We start from the raw sequence: 19,759 nt of genomic DNA, 5'->3' as shown, positions 1-19,759 counted from the left end.
ATTTCACTATGCATTTAATTATTTAATAACTATTTATTTCTACACATCATAAAAATATTTTACCCATCACCCTTATCCATCAAAGTCAGAAGGTGGCGCTAACACTTCTTCTTTACTAACTGTAAAACTCTCACCAGCCTGTGTTATCTTCAGAATTTTTCTAAGGGGAGTTTCATTTATCACACTGTACAAATACATTTTTGATTTGCACTACTTCTTTTGAAGTCAATTGTTCATGACTGAGCTCTGTTTTTCCATCTGTAACACACCCCGTCACTTTTCAACTACCAAAGTTGAATTGAAATTGTATGGCAGTTCAAAAACACTGATTCAACAAAAATAATAATACATTTTAATATTAATAAAGTAATTATAAAGCCTCGTAAATATTCTATTTAGTAAACTAACACAGCTGTAGTCAAGACAACTGATCTAAACTTTAAGGTTAATCAACGAGGTGCTTATAGGTTTTAAATGAGCCACGATGACAGTTTTAATTGTTTTATGGTGAACTACATGATGCAAAGAAACCATGAAATTATTGAATACAAAATCCAAGTGACTTCAAATTTTAATTAAAATTTACATTTAATTTTTTTATATATTTTGAAAATGTTTTCTTTTTAATAATTATAACCTTAATAACTAATCATTTAAATATTTTAACTGCATTTTGCAGAGAAGATCAAAATAACAGTGATACCATCTATTTTATGAGCAAAATGTTAACTTGTAGCCTACTTACATAAGAAAACAAAGGAACATTCCATCACATATGAACGTCTTATTTATTATCCCTCGGTTTATCCACCTCGTTCTCTGTGCTTAACCAAACACGTCCTTGGTCGACTTTCATCATATACACAAATCCAGATAAAATTCCAGATGATCTAAGGTGTGTGCACTGAACTTTGTGCTTTAAGGTGAGGTGATTATGTTACGGTCCACTCCACAGAGGAAGCAAAAGGTCACCTCGTACAGTGAGAGTACGTGAGTATACATTTGGATTATGCTGCAACTTGAAAACATATCGATCTAAACAGTGTAGATTCTCACATATGGTCAATCTTCTGCACCAAGGAGCTGCAAAGTTTTCACCCGGACCAACGCCCACAAAACTTTTATCAGAGGGTGTGAAGAACAAAGATTATAAGACAATCTCTGAGAAATGTTGCTCTATACCTTCACATCACTCATCTGAGACAAGCTTATACAGTACAGTAAGTCCTGTTTATATGTTATCCACTAATGTCTAATATACATTCATTATTTATTTCCTTTATTCAGTATTCCAAGGAAATTGCACTCCTCAAAAGCTCATTTAAGTCATTTCATTTTTCTTTGCACAATTGTTACTCTAGGTCATTTTGAGTGCCAGTTCCTGGTCAGTGATGCATTGGCATTACACATCAGGGCAAGGGAAAACAAAATAAAACGATACACACACGAGCAAAAAAAAAAAGGACATACAAACCGAGTGTCTAAATAAAGCCGAGCTTGTTCACAAGACAAAACCTCTCCCCTCCACAAAAATATATCCGGTGCAGTGCAAGCTTTGTCCATGCTAAATTTAACAGTGTCTAGAAATCACCGGTTCATGCAAAAGGTGTCCCACAACCCAGTTATCCACCGCTCCTGTGGGCGCCATCTGCAAACGCATTGATCTAAATGTCAGTCATCAACTTTTTCTTGAAGGCTTCTCAGTTCATTGGCCTTGGCTGCATTTCCAGTTTCAAGCAATTAGGCAGCCAAACCAACATTGCAACTTTAAGATACAGAAGTTAATCCAGACAGCAAGAGAAATAAACTCGGGATGCAGGTAGACAATAGGCATGGGCCATTTACCTATATATTAATTGTATTCTGAAGTTTTAAAAAGCTACGGTTTTTAAATATTGAAAATATTTGACGTTTTCCCAAATATGTCAGTTTAGTCTTTTCAATAATATGCGAAAGAAAATGGCAGTTTTCAGAGACCTCATAGTGCCAAGAATAACATCCAATCTGTTAATATTTCCAGTTTTCATAAAGTCAACATTTTGGAAACTGGTCTTTACTCAAGGCTATCATACTTTGAGAATTACTGATCTAATGAACGAAACTCTTAAAGCTTTGCTGTGCGGAGCACAGAAGGGCTCAGGGTGACACTCTCCTCTTTTACTGTGCACTGCCAGCCAGCTTCCTGAAAGAAACTACACCACTTTTCCCTTGCTTATACCAAACAAATTAAGTTAGTTGTAACCATTCCCCATTACAAAAATCACACACAGCACAAATGCACAAATCATGGCACTGTCACAAAAGGAGTGGCATAGTAGTCCATGTACCAAATTAAAATAACAGAGATTTCAGAAAGTGTTATTATACCTGTAATAGTCAACATAGGAAGATTATTTCAGTAGCAGTAAAAATTATTGCCTCTGCCTTGTTAATGAATAGATTTAGACTATTTGTTTTAAATCTTTGATGAAATAAATTTATACCATAGCATTTTTATATTGAAATTAAACTGGCCCATGCCTATTACATGGAAAATATTTCGGCAGTGAAGAAATAGTTGCAATAACTTAAAGTAATTTTTTTAAAAACCCCTCTAGAAGCTGACAATGGAAAAGGCAGAAGATGTTTATCTACTTTCACTGCTCTACTAAAATCTTGATTCTGAGCACAGACACAGACTGCCCAGAGTGGAAGGCACTGTATACTAAAGCAAGGGCATGATGTTTTATGAAAAAAAAAAAAATAATAATAAAAAAAAAAATTAAATCACATTATCTACGCCCACACACACAACGTCGGCCCAAGCAGATGAGAATGTGTTAGCGCTGCTGTTAACTAAGCAAAGACAAGAAGGCAAAGAGATGCATTTCCACTTTCAAAATTGACACACTCCAGAGGCCTTTCATTACAGCTTTCGTAGAGACGTGCCGGTAATAAAGCGTGTTGGAAGTGGTTAGATGAGCACGGTCAGTAGTATTGAGACAACCAGCATAGTAAAAATGAAGGTAGCAGCCGGGTTTTATATGAAAACGAACAGATAGAAGCAACTTTTACTAGTGGCTCTCTCTCTGTGTTGCAGCAGCAAAGGGAACTTTAAGCATTTTGTTAGTAAAGCTACAGTACACTGTGTTTGCCCCGTGAGCCCTGTACAATGCAAAATAAAGACAGAGAAAAAAAAAAAGCTGAGACTGTAAAAAGGACACAATATGTCAGCATTGGTAAAGCAAAAATAAAAAGGAATTTTAAGCTTTAAGTGCAGCAAAACACATGAACGTAATCCTAGAGACGAGTCACTAATATTCTCAAAGTAGAGAAACTGTTAATGTGAAAATACATATACATATTATGAATTTAAAGCACCTATTATGGAAGTGGCAGAGTAAATTTGACTTGAAATCTATTCATCGTTTAAACAGGCAACCATTTGCTTTAATCATCGGATGCTGTAGAACAGAGTCAAATAAGTCAGTAATCATTTGCCTTTGCTTAATATTGTTTAAAGGCAGCAGAACATGTCCCTTTACTTTCTTAAAGGGATTGCTAAAAAAAAACAAAAAACAAAAGGAATAAAAAAAAAATAAATTGTGCAAGAAGTATTGCAAAGAAACAACGCTTCAGCCTTTGATGCAAACGCGACACAAAGAATGCAGAAAAACAAACGTAAAGAGAGTGTTTAGCTGTTTTATCACAAGCAAGTTAGCCAACCAGCTGGCAGAAATTGCTTTGTTGAATCCATATCTGACTCGGAAATCAGACAGGTCCACATTTAAGTACCTAGAATGGCCTCAAGAATATATATATATATATATCTATAAAAAACAACAACAACAAAAAAAAAGAAACAGACAAGTTTTACCCCAGTGAGACATTTGCAAAGCCTTGCAAGGTTTCCCCTAAAATATGCCAAACTACCCAGTGGGAAACCATGTGTGTATGCCTTTCTCTTTCAGGACTGGCACTTCCTTTTGTCTACATTTGCTCATCTTTGATTGCTTCAGATTCCCACCGTTAACAGGCGTGTCGCTGACTCGTGTCCCTCTCCCATCCCGTAGGGCGTTTCTATGTCATTTGTGAGTCGCGGGCGTCGCCGTCGGGGCCGAGGGCAGCCGGTCGGCCTTGAGCTAAAACGCTGGCCGAGACCAGAGGCAAATGAGACCCTTCGCTCACTAAGTTCTCGTATTCACTACTGTCCTCCTCTGCATCATCTTCATCCTCCTCCTCGTCGTCATCATCATCATCCTCTTGCCCAGCAGCTTGTCTGTCTAAAGAATCAGAGCTTGATCCATCGCCGTTGCCGAGGTACGGGGTGCTGGGAGTGCTAACAGGACTCAAACTGGCACCGAGGCCCATGCCTTGCCTGAGACCGAGTCCCAGGTCTGTCTGGACGGGGGCCGGGGATGGGTGACCCGGTGAGCCCACAGCTTGGGGCCGAGGCAACAGAGCAGCCCTGGTCGGCGGGGAAGAGGAGGAGAGCAGATTGTCATCTTGGGACAAGAGGTCAGTGTATGATGGGGGGTTTGGTGAGGTAATGGGTCGCTCTGGGGCCGAGGGTGCGTCAAAAGCTATCCTGGAAAGAATGGAGGACGCCTCGCAGGGTTCCGTGTTCTCTTCAGGCGGGGAGCGGGAGTCCTCACGGAGCCCTTTACAACAGACAGACAGGAAATAAAGTTGCTCAAAGTCTTCATTTTGGAGGGAGAAACGCATTAAATTATTTAGAGCCTCAAGTGGACACGTACGTCTTTCCTCTTCTGCAGCTAAGCGTTTCCTGAGAGCGGTCTGTTGCTTGAGTTTGTTCACCTCGTCTTGAAGTTTTTCTCTAACACGTTCACTTTGCTCCACCTCTCCACAAACAGCCTGAGGATAAGAGAAGAAAGTGAAAAGCATGTTTACTGCCTGAACCGATTTACATTGAGGATTAAGCAAAATTTCAACACATTTACCAAGAAACTCACCTGCACTTTGTCTTGTAGGGCACTGTAGACTTGGAATATTGTTCGGATATCCTTCATTACACCATCTTTGTCGAAGAACTCGGCGCTGAGGAAATATTAAAAAAAATCAAATCTTTATTTTGTTTTTGCTGATACAATGATTGCAAAGTACGGACTTAATAAAAAAATGATCAACCAAAACCACGTCTGAGACATTAAAATGTCAATACTGCAAAAGATTTCCTGCCTGACTAAATCCAAGCGGTCTGGTCGAAGCTGATCTGCAGTAGAAACAGTGGATCTAAGTTTAGACACAAAGACACAAGCCAACGCATGTGCTGGCTGTCGCATACCAGCCTTCCCCTGGGCTCAGCCATCAGTCCTACACCATCTATATTGTTGAAAGGAAAGCTAGACAAGTGCATTCAAATTAGGGTTACACCAAAAAAAAAAAAAAGCTAGCAACCAGATACCAAAACTAAAATAGTATAGCAATTTAAATAATAATTCACATAAATATTGATGCCAGTCAGCGTTTCTGTCCACCCCAGTTACGTAACTTTGAATAGCCGTAGGCTGAAATTCGCTCATCTCTCTCTCAGCTGAACACATGGAGGATGGCTTTTACAAAGGGATGCAGCTGTTCTCAGGATCAGACTAACTTCATTTTGTTTTATTATGCTAATGCTAATATTAACAGCTGTTTCAAGTCATTTTATGTTGATGTCTAGAGCAAAGAGTATGCCACTGCAAGAGGTGGAGCAGTTGCACTCCTACACCCTTATCAGTCGTTGTACAGTTGCTACCAACTTTATTAATACAGCTGGCAAGTTAAGATTTAAAGTTATCGTTTTACACAGACATCTGCCAAGAGATTAATAACACAATGTTCAAGTCACATAATTTGAGAGGAAACTATTTTTACTTTTGTTTTTTGTTTTTTTTTAATTCAGATTTAATTTAAAAATATGACAAGTTCAAAGAAAATTACCCTCTTCTCAATAATCAATGGGAAACATTTTTTTTAGCATCACAGCCATCAAACCCTTGTTGGCCAGATATTAGCATGACTGCGAATCTTTAGCTCTCTACAGACATGTAGTATCAAGTCAGAACTCTGGTTTGGCTACCCTGCTACCCAGAAACGTAAATATTGCTTCCTTCCAGTCAGAAGAAATGTTCAAATTATACTTTAAATTAATTTTGGGATTGACTGAAGAAATTAGAAAACGTCACGTGCAAGTTTTTTTTGTGTACTCAAGTCAAAACAAATTCAGTTGGTTCTGTTGTTGGATCTCTAGAAAGTTATCTCCTTCGAGAATCTATCACAATCTACTAATATTTTGGTGGCTTAGCGTTTTTTTATGCTAATATATGATAAATATATAATATATTAATAGTCATTAATGCTGTTAGAAATGTGCACTCTTACCTCAGTTTTACTTAGTTCTTTTTATAGTTTTAATGTAGGGGTTGCAACTCACAAATTAAGAAAAATAATTGAGTATTTTCTGTGTTGACCAGACAAGTATTTTTCAATCCCTCCAGGAAGTTGCAATTGCAAATAATAATGCAAATTTACTTATGTGCAAATTTTGAATACACTTGCAATTTTCACATCACTGCAACCTTTTCACAAATTGAACCAATCACCTTAAAGCTGTCTGTACTTTTCTGACCAATCTCTGCACACGGCTGAATTTCGCCTAATTCCTAACTCATGCATATAACTCAAAAGTTGCACACAACTACAATTTGTAGATTATTAAACAACTTCAGTTAAGTTAATTAAATATTTCCCTCTTTAGATATTTTTCAAAAAAACATTTTAAATTTGTTGGGCAAGATCTGCTTACACCGTCTATAGAGTTTATGTTAATTTGAATGATCAATACAGAATTCTTCTTTTGAAACTCTGATAACTCCTCAGATCTTGAAGAAGGTACTTTAAATGTTATTTGCGCTTAAAATAATAACCATGTTAAAATCCTGTCTTCTTTTGGTAAAATTGCGTGCAGGAATTGCAACTTTTTTGTAAATCCATGTTATAGCAAAAATAAAGCTTGCAAATTCGACCGCAATCTTTTGGTAAAAGATGATGCAAAAATGTTGAATTTTAAGCCTCAATATATATATATATATATATATATATATATACACACACACACATATCAGGAGATAAGAGTGACCAACTGAACTTTGTTAGCAGTGGCTCGGAAGTAGCACAGAAATAGGAGCCTGAGACTTACCCGTGCTCTTTGATGACCTTGGCATAGTTGAGTGAGGTGTTGGGTACTGAGGAGAGTTTGTATTCCTGCTGGCTTGTGTTGCCGAGATTTGGGATTGTGAGTACAATCCTCTGGTTGTACCTACTGAAAGAAAATGACCAGTTAGTCCCTGCAAAAAAAACAACAACAAAAAAAACAGCTTTTCAAACCCTGGCATATCTATATACATTTTTTTTATTTATTCATTTTTTTTTACAACCAAAATAACAACTTTGCAATATATCACACAAATTTTACTATTCAGGTGAAGGTTTTGTGTTTATGCTTCTTTTTTTCTTAGAACTCAGAACCTTAAAAATCGGTGTCTACAATTAGAACACAAATGAGTCAAATTAGTGGATCGTTAATAGAGCTGTGAAGCTGTTTGCAACAAAATTGACACTGAACTTAGAATTTTATCTGCGAACATTCCGGCTTTTATTTTTCCAACACCTTCACCCTGACTCCTCGACCTATTTAATGATTCTTTTTCCTATGTTTCCAGTGTAAACGACTAATACAGGTAGTATAACATTATGATGCATACAGCTAAAGCCATTAGTATTGATAAGCCATTATTACTTGTAGCATTATCCTACTAGTTCGCTAAAGGTTGAACAAAGCAAAAAATGTAACACACTTTCTAGGTTTGCTTCAGGTGGAGAAGCTTTGGCCTTGCATACCTCACTTATAACCAGTTGGAATGCGAATAAGATTTAATGTTTGTTAAGGCGACTCACTGACCCCAACTTGTCATTCTATATTTTATTTTACTCTTTTTACATTCTAAAATAATGATGGCTTTGCTAGAGCCTAGCCGTCAGAGGCTAAAAAGAATATAAGCATACATTTCATAGAAACAGAAAGTCATGGATTATTAATTGGTAATTAGTTACCTATTTGTTTTTCACCACTGGACCCCAGCCCATTAATAAATATCCTCCAAAGAAAGGTTGGATTTTTCCCCTAATCTTTTCTGTGTAAAAAATGCCACTACCATAAAGGTGAAGGCATCTTAAGGCATGTGAGCCAATATATATGTCTGTATCGCCAAGTACACCAGTAGTACAGGATGATATCGAAAGAGGTGTAGTTTAAATTTAAAGAAATAATAACACTTGAAACAAAAGATATCTGCAAAAAGACAAAACTAATTCACTAGAAATGAACTGTGGCTAAAGAATCAGATGATCAGACAACATTCTGAAGAGATAATGAGATTCTGTGGCACCTTCGGTTCGGCCTGAAGAGCACATACTCCAGTGCGTGCGTGGAGCTGTTGGCTGTAGAGATGAAGCTAAAAAGAAGGAAGACGAGGTCGGGCACACCGAGCAGCTGAGTGAGCTGTTTGTGGATGATCTGCTCCCTGAACGACATCTGCTGCTGCGTGTTTCTCCGGAATCGATACCAACCGATGACGTTCTGCACAATCAAAGATACGTTTGTTTGAAAAACAATTGGATTTCATTCGGATGCTTAAAATATCGTACGGAGAAATGTCAAAATCCCTGTTTGTAGTTAATTTAATATGAATATGTAAAAAGACTAAACTCATTTTTTTGTGTGTGTTTTTCCATTAAAACCAAAAACAATATATGAATGTAAACAAAGAAATGACTCACTTTTCGCCTATCTTTAAGAATGCTGTTGAGATTTTCCTCACTGACTGTACCTGCGTAGTCGTAAAAGCTAAGAAGGGGGAGGGGGAAAGTCAGTTCAAATTTATTCATCAGATTCATACTCCTCTTCTGACAGACCTCCAATGAAATCTAGTCTTGTCAGAGGGAGCCATCTACTGTCCACTGTCAAATTAAAATCACAAGGTGACAAAGACATAAAATGGCATTGACTTGTTACAGCAGGTATCCACCCACCAACATACTAGATATGGTATTACATGCACAAAAACTGGTTTTCTTTAAGTAATAAAGCCAAATATCCTGCAGCCCATTATCAAAAGCTAAATCTGCAAATTATCAGGCAGAAACATAATATTAACAAAAGACGTTTAAGCGTTAAAAAAAAAGCTACTGCTTACCTAAATAAATGTGCACAAGGGTCATGATTATGAATTTCTGTAAGCGAAAGAACAACAATATCCGTTTTAGTTACAAGTAATCACATCTATACTTTTTAAAGCATTATCCAAATGCAAGAATAAGTGTGGAAAAATACAACAAACAGACTAGCCTTTTTAAAGCCATCATTTCACTTTACATGGTGGAAAACAGAAATAATAAGAATAAAAAAATTGTAGTAACATTGTTTCTTTAAAGAATGGCTTGATAGAGCAAATATGGAGAACTCCAGAAACAATGCTGGAATGTGGGTGAAGGGAAATAATTCATGATTAAATATCTCATTTACCCTGGCACCCTTGCTTATGTCAAATTAAATTCTAGAAAAATATGCAAAAGGTTGACCATTCAACTGTGGCATGTTGACTCGCTTAAATCAGTTGACATCCATATTATTAAGCTGCTTACCTACTACCTGCAGCAGCTCCGAACTGCTAATCTGTGCATCACTGATGCTGACAGTCTCTTCCTGCCTTACATCTCCTAATAGGAAGCCCTCCTGCAGAAGAAAATACATTTTCACGACCCAAAATGGAGGCATAATTATTGAAGTCACAAAACCGCTTGCTAAACATTTGTTTCAACACAAGCATAAATACAAATTGTATTATCATGATTCATGTTGCCTTTAAACTAGACTCTTTCTGGAAATCTATACACGTTTACCGTCATTCCTGTGTCTATTGTTTAAGCAGAGGGAAAAAATGCCCCCAGCTGGTTGTCTGGAGGCACTTACCAGTAAGATTGTTTTTGAAAAAAAAAAAGAAAAAAAAAAAAAGAGACAAAAACAAATTATGTCAAAGCCAAATGTCAAACCACAGCCGTAAGCAGACTTTTGGTTTGACCTAAATACACAGAAGAGCTAAAATATGTGGCAATGATGACCAAATATCAAAAGTGCAAAAAAGGGAGTGGTCCATCTTAAGTCAAAAAGAAAAACCCTAAAGCTTGCTTAGTGCAGCCTGCACTTTAATAGGGCACAGAAATACTGATTGCATAACATTGCATTTAATCACAATGATTTATGATAATCCGTGTTAACCAAAGCTCTCCATCTAACCTGACAAAGTTTTAGCTATTTTGCAAAGAAGAGGAAATAATGTATGGCTCTGGAAATGCAAAATTACCACAGACATACCACAGCTTTAATTACAACACAACATAGATAGCTTTACAAAGTACTGACTCATGATGCTACATACAAATGCATGCCACAAGTACTTATTTTCTTCTCCCTTTTTTGTTGTTGAAAAAACCCCAAAAACATCTCAATTCACAACTATGCACTACTTTGTGTTGATCCGCAACATAAAAGTCAAGCACATCTTGATTAAATTTGTGGGTTCAAGTATATAGAGTCCAATGGGAATGAATACTTAAAGGAATTGTAAGTGAAAAGAGGTCAGGCTCAAATTTAAGACCTAACAATTCCAGTAATTCATAAGGTGGGACATTAATACATACCTACAATAACTTGTCACAGCTTGTAAGTTTTAGTCTTTTAAACTGCGTTAATGCTACTTGAACTTTAGCTCTGTTCTATACAATTCCTTTATCTGCACAGAGATTACAGCTGACAGATACTTAGCCAGGAATGCAGTTAAACTTGTATTTTGCCTTGCAGGAACAAAGCTCCTTCAAGGCCCACTTTTTAGATCTCGAAGATGTAAACACACCAGCTAATATTACCTCAGCTGACATGATCCTTAATGTTAAAAGTTTATTTTACTTCCATTTGGCACACAGTGTAACTCTTGACTTTTGATATAAACCAACCCAAATCAATAAAACTAGAGAAAGCAAAAATGATATTTAAAAACAAGTTGAGCAACAGCTATTAGCAAACTGGCTAACAAGCTAATTTAGCTATGCTAAAAAGATATAAGGAAACAAGAGTTATAACTTTAGTTATTCGATCCTCCCGGCTAACATTTAACTGCGTTGCTCCTTTATAAAAATTAAAACAAAATCAGCATTTTAATGCTCAAAGACCGACGTCAGGAGCAGATATTACCTCTACCGATACACGGAAGTCAGTTGACTTTGGCTATCATGCTAAGTAGCTAACTACTGGATATTTCCTGGAAACCTAACTTTCCATATAGAAGTATGTATAACTGTATAACAGGTGTTTATGCATACAGCATCCTACATTTAATTATACAAATTCACATTATTTCCTGCTAACGCAATACAATAGATTTTCAGAAGGTTGACAATCCTGTCTTCGTGTTTCTCTAACCATAGTATACAAGCCGGTAGATAGACGGAACCAGGATGACACAGGAAAACAACACAAACTAAAGATATCAATAAACTATAATACACACCAACAAACTACACAGACCTACGTGAGCACTAAACCGTGGCCATTGGAGACCATTTTCCGTCAACTTACATGATCTGAGTTGCTGTTGGCGCTGTGATAACACACAGAACTGAAAGTGTAGCCTGAAATGGATGCCGCCATGATGGAAACATCCCTATCAATCCCAATGCCCCCTACGTTTAAGGACACGCTCATTTGACGCAATTTCTTGTGGGAAATGTAGGCTGCCACTGCTGTGAACCCGCAGCAGCATGGCAGATGCCAGACGGGACTCACGTGGTTGTGGAAACTGCTCAGATTCAGAAGAAGATAAATGTTCCGATGATGATTTTGAAACGTCAAAACTCGGAACCAAAGAATAGTAAGAGTTGATTATCTTAATGTTTGCATGAAGCTTGATATTGATGGCTTATCGTGTTAGTTAGCTGGAAGCTACATGTTTTTAGCTTGAAGAACTGTCACTTAGAGTATGTGGACATTGCATTGGTTCACTAAGGGCAAATTGTTTTAAAAAATATGATATATAAGTACCTAGAATGAAGTTGAATTGTTAATTTAGCTTATTAGCCTACAACACATAGGCTCGGTATGTCGTCACTAAACGAGTATGTCTTTTGCTGCAGACCATTGCAATAAGTTTATTTATGTCTGATTATCATCCTTCTTATGGTGCGTGTCCCCGTGCATTTTCTTTTTTATAAGATAACAGTTTTTTAGTGTTTCCGTCTTGAGTGTTGTATTTGCTACACTGGTATTCAATGGTTTTCTTTTTCTGCAGTTGGGAGGAAGCATACCAAAAAGAGCTAGAGACGTTTAAAGACATTGGAGACGTTGGCGAAATATGGTAGGAAGATGTTTTTTTGTATTTTTTGTGCTGATCACTCTTTATTAACAAATTGCCGCATGGTTTTTTGAACAATTTTTCAAATGTTGTATTCTATTTTGTACTATAGTAACAGATTTACCAAACTAGGTTGTATTATTGTAATCTTGTTTTTGTTTTTCTCCAAGTTAGTTGCAATCCAGTTTTAGTACCATTCTTTTTCTTGTGGTAGAATCTGGAAGTCATATTTACTGATGTGGTTTACTTCCATGGACTAGTTTTTTTCTTCATTTTTTAAAAACAATTTTACCTTTACGAAACAGCATTTTAACCAATCATGTCTATTTGAGCTCTTTGGATTTTGTTTTTCAAAATTTACAAAAAAAAAAAAAACCTTAACTTGATTCATCAGCAATTTCGCAACTTGAAGCTTTTCTTCCTTTAAGGTTTGGTGAGGAAAGCATGAATCGTGTCCTGCGATGGATGCAGAAAGCTAAGATCCCAGAGGATGCTGCCATTCTCGACATTGGCACTGGAAATGGGGCCTTCTTGGTTGAACTGGTGTGAGCAAAGTGAAAATAAATTTCCATTTAAATGTCTTTCATGTCTTTGCTAAATATATCATTTTGATTATAAACTTTTTAAAAATGTTGGAAGATTTTCCCAAAAAAAATGCTCTGACGTACGTTGCTAATATATTTTACAAATTTTTCATCAAAATGTGAAATGCATGAAAAAAAGTGTGGTATATATTGTTAAAATGGTAAAAAGCTATATATATTTTATTGTGCTATATTGTAATATTGGCAAAATAGAGCTTTTCTGGTCGGATAATTACATCACAGTGAAAGCTTAATGTGTCAATTATGATACAAAAAATGAGAAAACCACACAAGGTTTAGTTTATTAAAAGCATTCAATTTTAAGATGCTTATTTTTTCCGCAATACAAATGCCTCCCCTTCTGAGTACTCTTCAGGAATTTGAACAATCTGTGTATTTAATAAAGAATTTTTACTAAGAGAACAAGTGCTTCAACCTATCTTATCACAAAAATGTATGTAACTCTTTACTAACATTAATCTAAATTACATTTTTTTCTTCTCAGGCAAAACATGGATACAGAAACCTTACCGGTATAGATTATTCTCCAGCATCAGTAGAACTGGCCCGAAATGTTCTGCAGGCAGAGGGCTTATCTGATGTCACTGTAAAGGTGGGTTGAAGTTTTCCCTGTAATCAATAGCTCTGAACAAGAAATAAATGCAAAGAAACATCCACTGAGATGCTAAAGATATGAGCTGGTGTGCAGCAGAAGCGAAATTGGACTGTCATATTCGTAATTCTTTATAATTAAGGAATGGCTTCCATGTTTATGGTATAGTAAATGTTCTTAGTGTGAGGGAAAACATGAGTATAACTGTCATTTTTATATAGAAAATAAAAAATAAATATGGAAATCAAAATATACCTTTCCCCAGCTGCTCTGTAGTTGTTTTCACTTTTAGGAAGTTATACAATTAAAATAACTTATTTTTTGTTTATATACACAATTTTTTTTTTATTTCACACACCCATAATTTACAATAAATGCCAGGTTTGTTTTTTTAGATATTTTCAGGTGATCTTAAAGTACCGTTTCTTGTGTCAGCAAACGTAAAATTAACCAACCAAACTTCATCACCAATCATCTTGACTCAGCTTATTGAATTATCTTTGGAAATCACTGATGCTTTGACCTTTTTTAAAAAAAAAAAAAAAAAACAAAAAAAAAAACTGCAAAGGTTGTGAACATGTTGTTAGGCATCACCAGCAGAAAAAAATTACCAGCAGATAGCGAATCAAAAGCGTCTGCCAGGAAGTTTCAAATGAACTGTGGTTGGGCCACTCACCTACTCAAGGTTTAGAGCAGGGGTGTCAAACTCCAGTCTTCAAGGACCACTGTCCTGCAGTTTTTAGTTGTGCCACAGGTACAAAACACTGGAATCAAATGGCTTAGTTGCCATTTATTGTCTAGATAAGTTCTCCGGAGTCCTGATCCAATTATTCTTTTCAAGTGTGATGCAGCAAAGGCAGATCTAAAAGTTGCAGAACAGCGGCCCTCATGGAGCTTGACACCTTTGGTTTAGAGGGACAACTTAAGAAGAAAATAGAGGAAAAACGATTTTGCATTAGCTGAGATTAAAAACATCTGCCTATCAATCAAAATGATCTGGAGAAAAGACGTTGGAGGAAAAAGTCATACACAGGTGATTGTGGTACTTACTTTGTTAAATTATTTGAATTATATTACCAGAACATTAGTGTGGCTATGTGGATTTTTTTCTTTTCTTTGTTTTTGCAAAATGAAGAATCACTTCACCTAAATTGTCCACTTAAAATCTGTACAGACATCTACTGTAAAAAATACTTAAACCATGTCTCATATTCATATATAAAGTTTAGAATGTGTTTTTATATCACATAAAATTCTTTCAAACTCATTGAAACTTTGGCAGTAACAGTTTTAGAAGGAATGAATACTATTTTAATGGACTTAATATAGATTCATTTATGTAGAACTGTACAGCTTTCAGCATAGAGTGAGTCTGAGCCAGGCAATGTTTGAGAAACCTTTGCTGTGTTTACTGTGTGGGGTAGTTAGATGGGAAGGAAAAGCCTTGAAGGTAATGGAGGTCTTCCCACCTCAAACCAAACTGGCACAGCTGTCCACATAAACCAGTATCAAAACAGCTTATAGATGCACGGTGGTCCAAAAATTGTGTAATGACTGTTACCTCTCGCATAATGTGCATGCGTTTGCAACTTCATCATGGGTGTCCAGCTAGTTTTAGATGACTTTCTGCTCCAATACTGCTGATTCAAATGGTCCTAACTGCCTCCTGCTAATGAACCATAATTTGATTCAGGTGTGTTGAGCCAGGGAAAGAGCTAAAACACGCAGGACACCGGCCCCTTGGAGGGACTGACTTTCAACACCACTGTTCTACATGAACACACCCACAAAGGTGTGCTCTCTGCCGGGCAAGGATGGCTGCCATTAAAAGTCAATATTGACCCCCGCTGGATAGAAAAAGCACAGTGGTGTGAGCATGTGAGAGAGAGGAATGTTGGCATCGCTATCATTTATGCAGTTTTGGAGGTTGCCAAAATAATCAGAGCGTGTTTGCCTTTTTTAGGTTAGTAATAGTTCTAAAACCATCTCAAGTCCCCTACAGTTCACATTTCATCTTTTAGTTCTGCATGCCTATATGTTGGTCATCTGTAAAAATATTTCCAGATTTCTAAGCCCAGGTAGCCATTGTCAATATTTCTTTATGAAGCTCGTATTTTGTGGGTTGTTGAGTATGTGGCTGGTGGATTCACATTGGAGGTCTGGTATTTTGTGCTCTGTCCACAACGAGGGTTCACTCTCTCAATAGTGTCACTGTTGATTCTGAAGCTTGTGTAGAAGTAGTAGAAATATGAGTATTTCCATTTCCTACTGTGGACTGGACACAGCAGCAAATTTTCACCTTTCCACTATTTTTAGGAGACGGATTTCCTGAACTGCGGTGGAGAACTCGCAGGTTTTGATGTCTGCATTGACAAAGGAACTTTTGATGCAATTAGTTTAAACCCAGACAACAACAAGGAGGGAAAAAAACTGTATGTTCTCACCCTAAGAGATGCTCTTAAGGACAGCGGCATCTTTGCTATCACTTCCTGTAACTGGACAAAAGAGCAGCTGCTGGAGAGATTCTGTGAAGGTGAGAGGAAATCCATTGTTTCAGATGTGGAAATGTGCTTTTGTGTTGTGCTTGTGAGTTTGTTTGAATATTTTCAACTTTAAAGTTTATATTCCACAGCATATTCCTGGAAAACAGATCTAAACAGAGGTGAAGGGCCTCACAAAGCCTTAGTCGGAAAAGATGCATCTTATGTGACAGTAGTGGTACATAATTGTGATGTGGGAGAAAAAAACTAAACATTGGTTAAGATTTGATGCGCATAAAAGTCTGAAAAGTGTGGTGTGCATTTGTGTACAACCATTCCTGAATCAATACTAAATTAGGCAGTTGTGGTGTGATAAAGCTAATACTTATTTAGGGCAAGAAACAACAAATTTATGGCTTTTTGCCACAACCTGCAAAATGAATGTTCTTGCGAAACTAGAAGTAGAATTAGAAGAGAATTAATATCAGAAAATTCTTCTTTCATTATTGACTACCAAATCTTTTAGGAGAATGTGTGTTTGACAGTTTGGCTTTAAAACATTGTATTTCAATTGTTAGCTTGCTAAAGTATGTTTTGGTCATCTTAGCTGACTTTTTAGAACTCAGCTAAGCTGTGTTAGTTTGGTCACTTAAATGCAAAGCGAATTGACTTGCCTGTCGGATCCAAAACGAAAAACCCAAGACAAGTTTAAAGTCGTATAAAGTTAGTTAAGCTTTTAAGCAAGTTAGGTTATCAAGTTTTTTTAGTAAGTAGTCATGAAGGTCTTATATTTAAATCATTATGGTCTGCAATGATCTACATTTAACCTAGTGAAACATGCAGAAATTATGCTGTAGGTGTGAAATTCATAATACTGAGATTGGGGAAAACGCTAACTATTTTAAGAGCCAAAATTGGATTAAAATAATACCAAGCTACACATTCAGACGAATGCTAGTTGAGCTGAAAAGGAGCTGGCAAACTTTGCTGATCGTCTCTGGCACATCAATGTGTTTTCCAGTGCTGTCTCTCTGGCATGCAGCAGCTTCATCTCAAACTGTTTTGTTGTCTAACTCTCAGTCCAGAAAAACCACATACAGTTCCTCAAGTCACAATAATTACTTGACAGGTTGTTAAGCTCCAGGGAACAACGGCCTGTACAGTTAAAATTTAGGCAAGCATCCACTGGTTGTCACTCGTCTGCCTGCAGTCACTCTGGAGAACCTGCAGGGGGCCGAACAGCCTCGAGATCTCCTCTTTCATGGTGACAGCTTGTCTTTAGTAGACCCCGGGTAGCAGCACAGATGGTGGACGGATGGTTGTCTCACTTTCCTGCCGGCTTAATCTCTTTTTAGTTACTTATAGCCCAAAAGAAATGAGTGACTGCTTGTGTTTTGATGGGCATTTCTTAACTTGGCAGTATTCTGTGTTTTTGTTGTTTATGTTTTTTTTGTTGTTTTTTTTTACAGGGTTTGAATTTGTACAGGAGTTGCCTACTCCCCGCTTCCAGTTTGGAGGAAAAACTGGCAACAGTGTGGCAGCACTAATCTTCAAGAGAGTGCATTGATTGAAGTTTCTCAAGTGAATGTTTGTCTTTTTTTCATTTACGGGGGACTTTTTTCTATTTGAGACCAGATATTTTAGTTTGATCTTTTGTACAAGTCATGAATATAGTGTATTGCAATAAAGCAAATCCACAGTAGTTGACTGGAATTTTTTTTCTTTATACTATATTGAGTTTTCCCTCAGATATTTTAATAATCTTTCAGTTTGATTGTTGTATAGTACTTAGTTTGATTTTAAACACTATGCTAACATTTTCAGTTATCGCGACTCTTTTAATCAAACCGAAGTCTAGATTTAGTCTGCAGGGAGTCCTAAGCAGTCCATTCATATTTTGCAGAATATTTTGCCTCGTTCCATAAATCAAAATGTAATCCCAGGTCTTTGTAATGATTTCTTTGAGAGTCCCAACACACAGGAAGCCAGTGTTCTCTCTCGCTAGGTTGTAAATTAAATTTGCCTTTCCAACCATGCAGAGAATAGGCCCAATCTAATTTGTTAAAATGGAAACCAGCAGCACTGGGGGTCCCGAGGATGATGATTAAGAACCTCTGACACAATGAATAAACAGGAGGCCGTGACTTCTGTGGGAGAGGTGCTTGTCTGCCCTCTTCCTTTCTCAATGGCGTCATTAATATCTGCCAAGCTCTGGATGCTAATTGCGAGCTGCACAGGCGAGTGGCCCGATGGGAGCCGTCTGCGTTGAGACACTCTTGTTGGGTAAACATATCCCGGATTTACAAGAACTACTGCCTGGAATTTTACAAGACTGGATATCCTGCCTGGATAACGCATGTTATGCCCACATTTACAACATTGAGATTTTCCCATGAAGTGAAACGTCCTGTGAGGAGTTTCTACTCAGTTCCTCATGCACGCTCAATACATTAAAGGTGTCACATTAAGCAGCAGATTACTTCAGATTTGTACTAAAGTGTCACAAAGTCTTAATTTTATAATGCAATGAAACCTGCCAGGTTCACAATCTTTGATACAATTCTAGTTTTCTCTCTAAAACAGTACTTCTAGAGGGTTTTTTAAATCTTATTTTTCTTCCTCCATTGAATGTGTACTGGTGTACTGTGGAGTAAACAAGTTCAACAGCAGGAGCTCATGACATCACAAGAGGTTTTACTAAACTTTGAGTAACTTCTGGTAATTTTTTAGCAGATTTTGAAGCACTCAGATTACTTGTGAGTTGTAAATGGTTCAGTCTTACTGACTGACCCAGTTATAATGATGAGCCTAAAGTTATAATGGATGTTGATTTGGGTGGCAAAGCTGAAACAAACCATGATGATGACAATAATTGACTTTAAAACTTCCACCGCAATAAAATAAAATAAAAAAAAATGTATTTAAAAAAATCAAAAGATCTTGAATAGGTTGCCACCAAAGTCAAGAGAGGAATGGACTTATGAGTTGAGTGGGGACATGTGATCTGAAATAAATAAAGATTTACAACACCATTACAAAACAAATAGAAAAGCTGACTGACAGGTTTCATGGGTTTGATTAGTTTTATGAAGAAGCCTAATTGGCTTCGATCAGTAGTAGCAGTACAATAACACTTACATAATTTATGTTAAAGTGGACATTTAAACAGAAAGAATTATTGCTAGTGTTAATATGCCAATTTTTAACATAGATTATTCCTATAGTTTTATTGAGACTAGGCTAACGACTGCTTTTTTTTTTAGCAAGTTTATCATTACGTTAAAAGAGATAAATCAAACTTTCACAGAAGATTTACCATCCTGAACACGTTTCACGTCAATGTTTTAAAGTTTCACTTTTATTCCACTCATAACCTTAACTTACAAAAGAAAGTTTTTGGACTTGATGCCACAACCCACTGGAGGACTTGCCAGCAGCATTCTGTGCTTTCATTTCAACTTCTCAAGCGTGATCCTGCAAATATTTATATTTTTCACCTCATCTCCCTGGAAACACGTTTGAAGGTCTCTTAACAGGATTTTTGTGGATTGAAATGAATTGCTCCAGCATGTAGCGGTGAACTTTTCCATAGCAGGATGTGGACGTCTGTCTGACAGTGTGAAACATTCACACTGC

At 36.8% G+C, this 19,759-nt stretch overlaps 2 protein-coding genes across 4 annotated transcripts; one reads left to right on the top strand and one right to left on the bottom strand.

Moving 5' to 3' along the window:
• Positions 1-769: 769 nt before the first annotated feature.
• On the bottom strand, positions 770-15,901 carry abraxas2 (abraxas 2, BRISC complex subunit). 3 transcript variants are annotated; one of them, XM_044136754.1, is made up of 9 exons: positions 15,205-15,901; positions 9,685-9,775; positions 9,237-9,273; positions 8,821-8,887; positions 8,430-8,620; positions 7,181-7,303; positions 4,953-5,037; positions 4,737-4,854; positions 770-4,640 (listed from the first exon to the last, which is right to left on the bottom strand). In XM_044136754.1, exons 1-9 carry the CDS (start codon positions 15,220-15,222, stop codon positions 4,060-4,062), a joined length of 1,311 nt encoding a protein of 436 aa, XP_043992689.1. In that variant the 5' UTR covers positions 15,223-15,901; the 3' UTR covers positions 770-4,059. The 3 variants fall into 3 exon arrangements, with proteins under 3 accessions (XP_043992689.1, XP_043992687.1, XP_043992688.1); XM_044136752.1 differs by lacking the exon at positions 15,205-15,901 and adding an exon at positions 11,675-11,764; XM_044136753.1 differs by lacking the exon at positions 15,205-15,901 and adding an exon at positions 11,675-11,754 and having other exon boundaries at positions 7,181-7,300.
• On the top strand, positions 11,741-17,825 carry eef1akmt2 (EEF1A lysine methyltransferase 2). Its single transcript, XM_044136755.1, has 6 exons — positions 11,741-11,966; positions 12,384-12,449; positions 12,875-12,989; positions 13,536-13,643; positions 15,960-16,176; positions 17,593-17,825. Exons 1-6 carry the CDS (start codon positions 11,857-11,859, stop codon positions 17,688-17,690), a joined length of 714 nt encoding a protein of 237 aa, XP_043992690.1. The 5' UTR covers positions 11,741-11,856; the 3' UTR covers positions 17,691-17,825.
• The last annotated feature ends 1,934 nt before the right edge of the window (positions 17,826-19,759 follow it).

Source organism: Gambusia affinis, linkage group LG13 (genome assembly GCF_019740435.1).
Source record: "Gambusia affinis linkage group LG13, SWU_Gaff_1.0, whole genome shotgun sequence".
Classification (NCBI taxonomy): Eukaryota; Metazoa; Chordata; class Actinopteri; order Cyprinodontiformes; family Poeciliidae; genus Gambusia; species Gambusia affinis.
This window is presented reverse-complemented; position numbering and strand designations above follow the sequence as displayed.

Coding starts and splice junctions, on each gene's coding strand:
- abraxas2 (XM_044136752.1), bottom strand. CDS start 11,746: ATGGCGGCATCCATTTCAGGCTACACTTTCAGTTCTGTGTGTTATCAC. Junction 9,776..11,674: donor CCAACAGCAACTCAGATCAT/GTAAGTTGACGG, acceptor TTTCTTCTGCAG/GAGGGCTTCCTATTAGGAGA. Junction 4,855..4,952: donor CCCTACAAGACAAAGTGCAG/GTGAGTTTCTTG, acceptor TCTTATCCTCAG/GCTGTTTGTGGAGAGGTGGA.
- eef1akmt2 (XM_044136755.1), top strand. CDS start 11,857: ATGGCAGATGCCAGACGGGACTCACGTGGTTGTGGAAACTGCTCAGAT. Junction 11,967..12,383: donor AAACTCGGAACCAAAGAATA/GTAAGAGTTGAT, acceptor CTTTTTCTGCAG/TTGGGAGGAAGCATACCAAA. Junction 12,990..13,535: donor GGGCCTTCTTGGTTGAACTG/GTGTGAGCAAAG, acceptor TTTTCTTCTCAG/GCAAAACATGGATACAGAAA.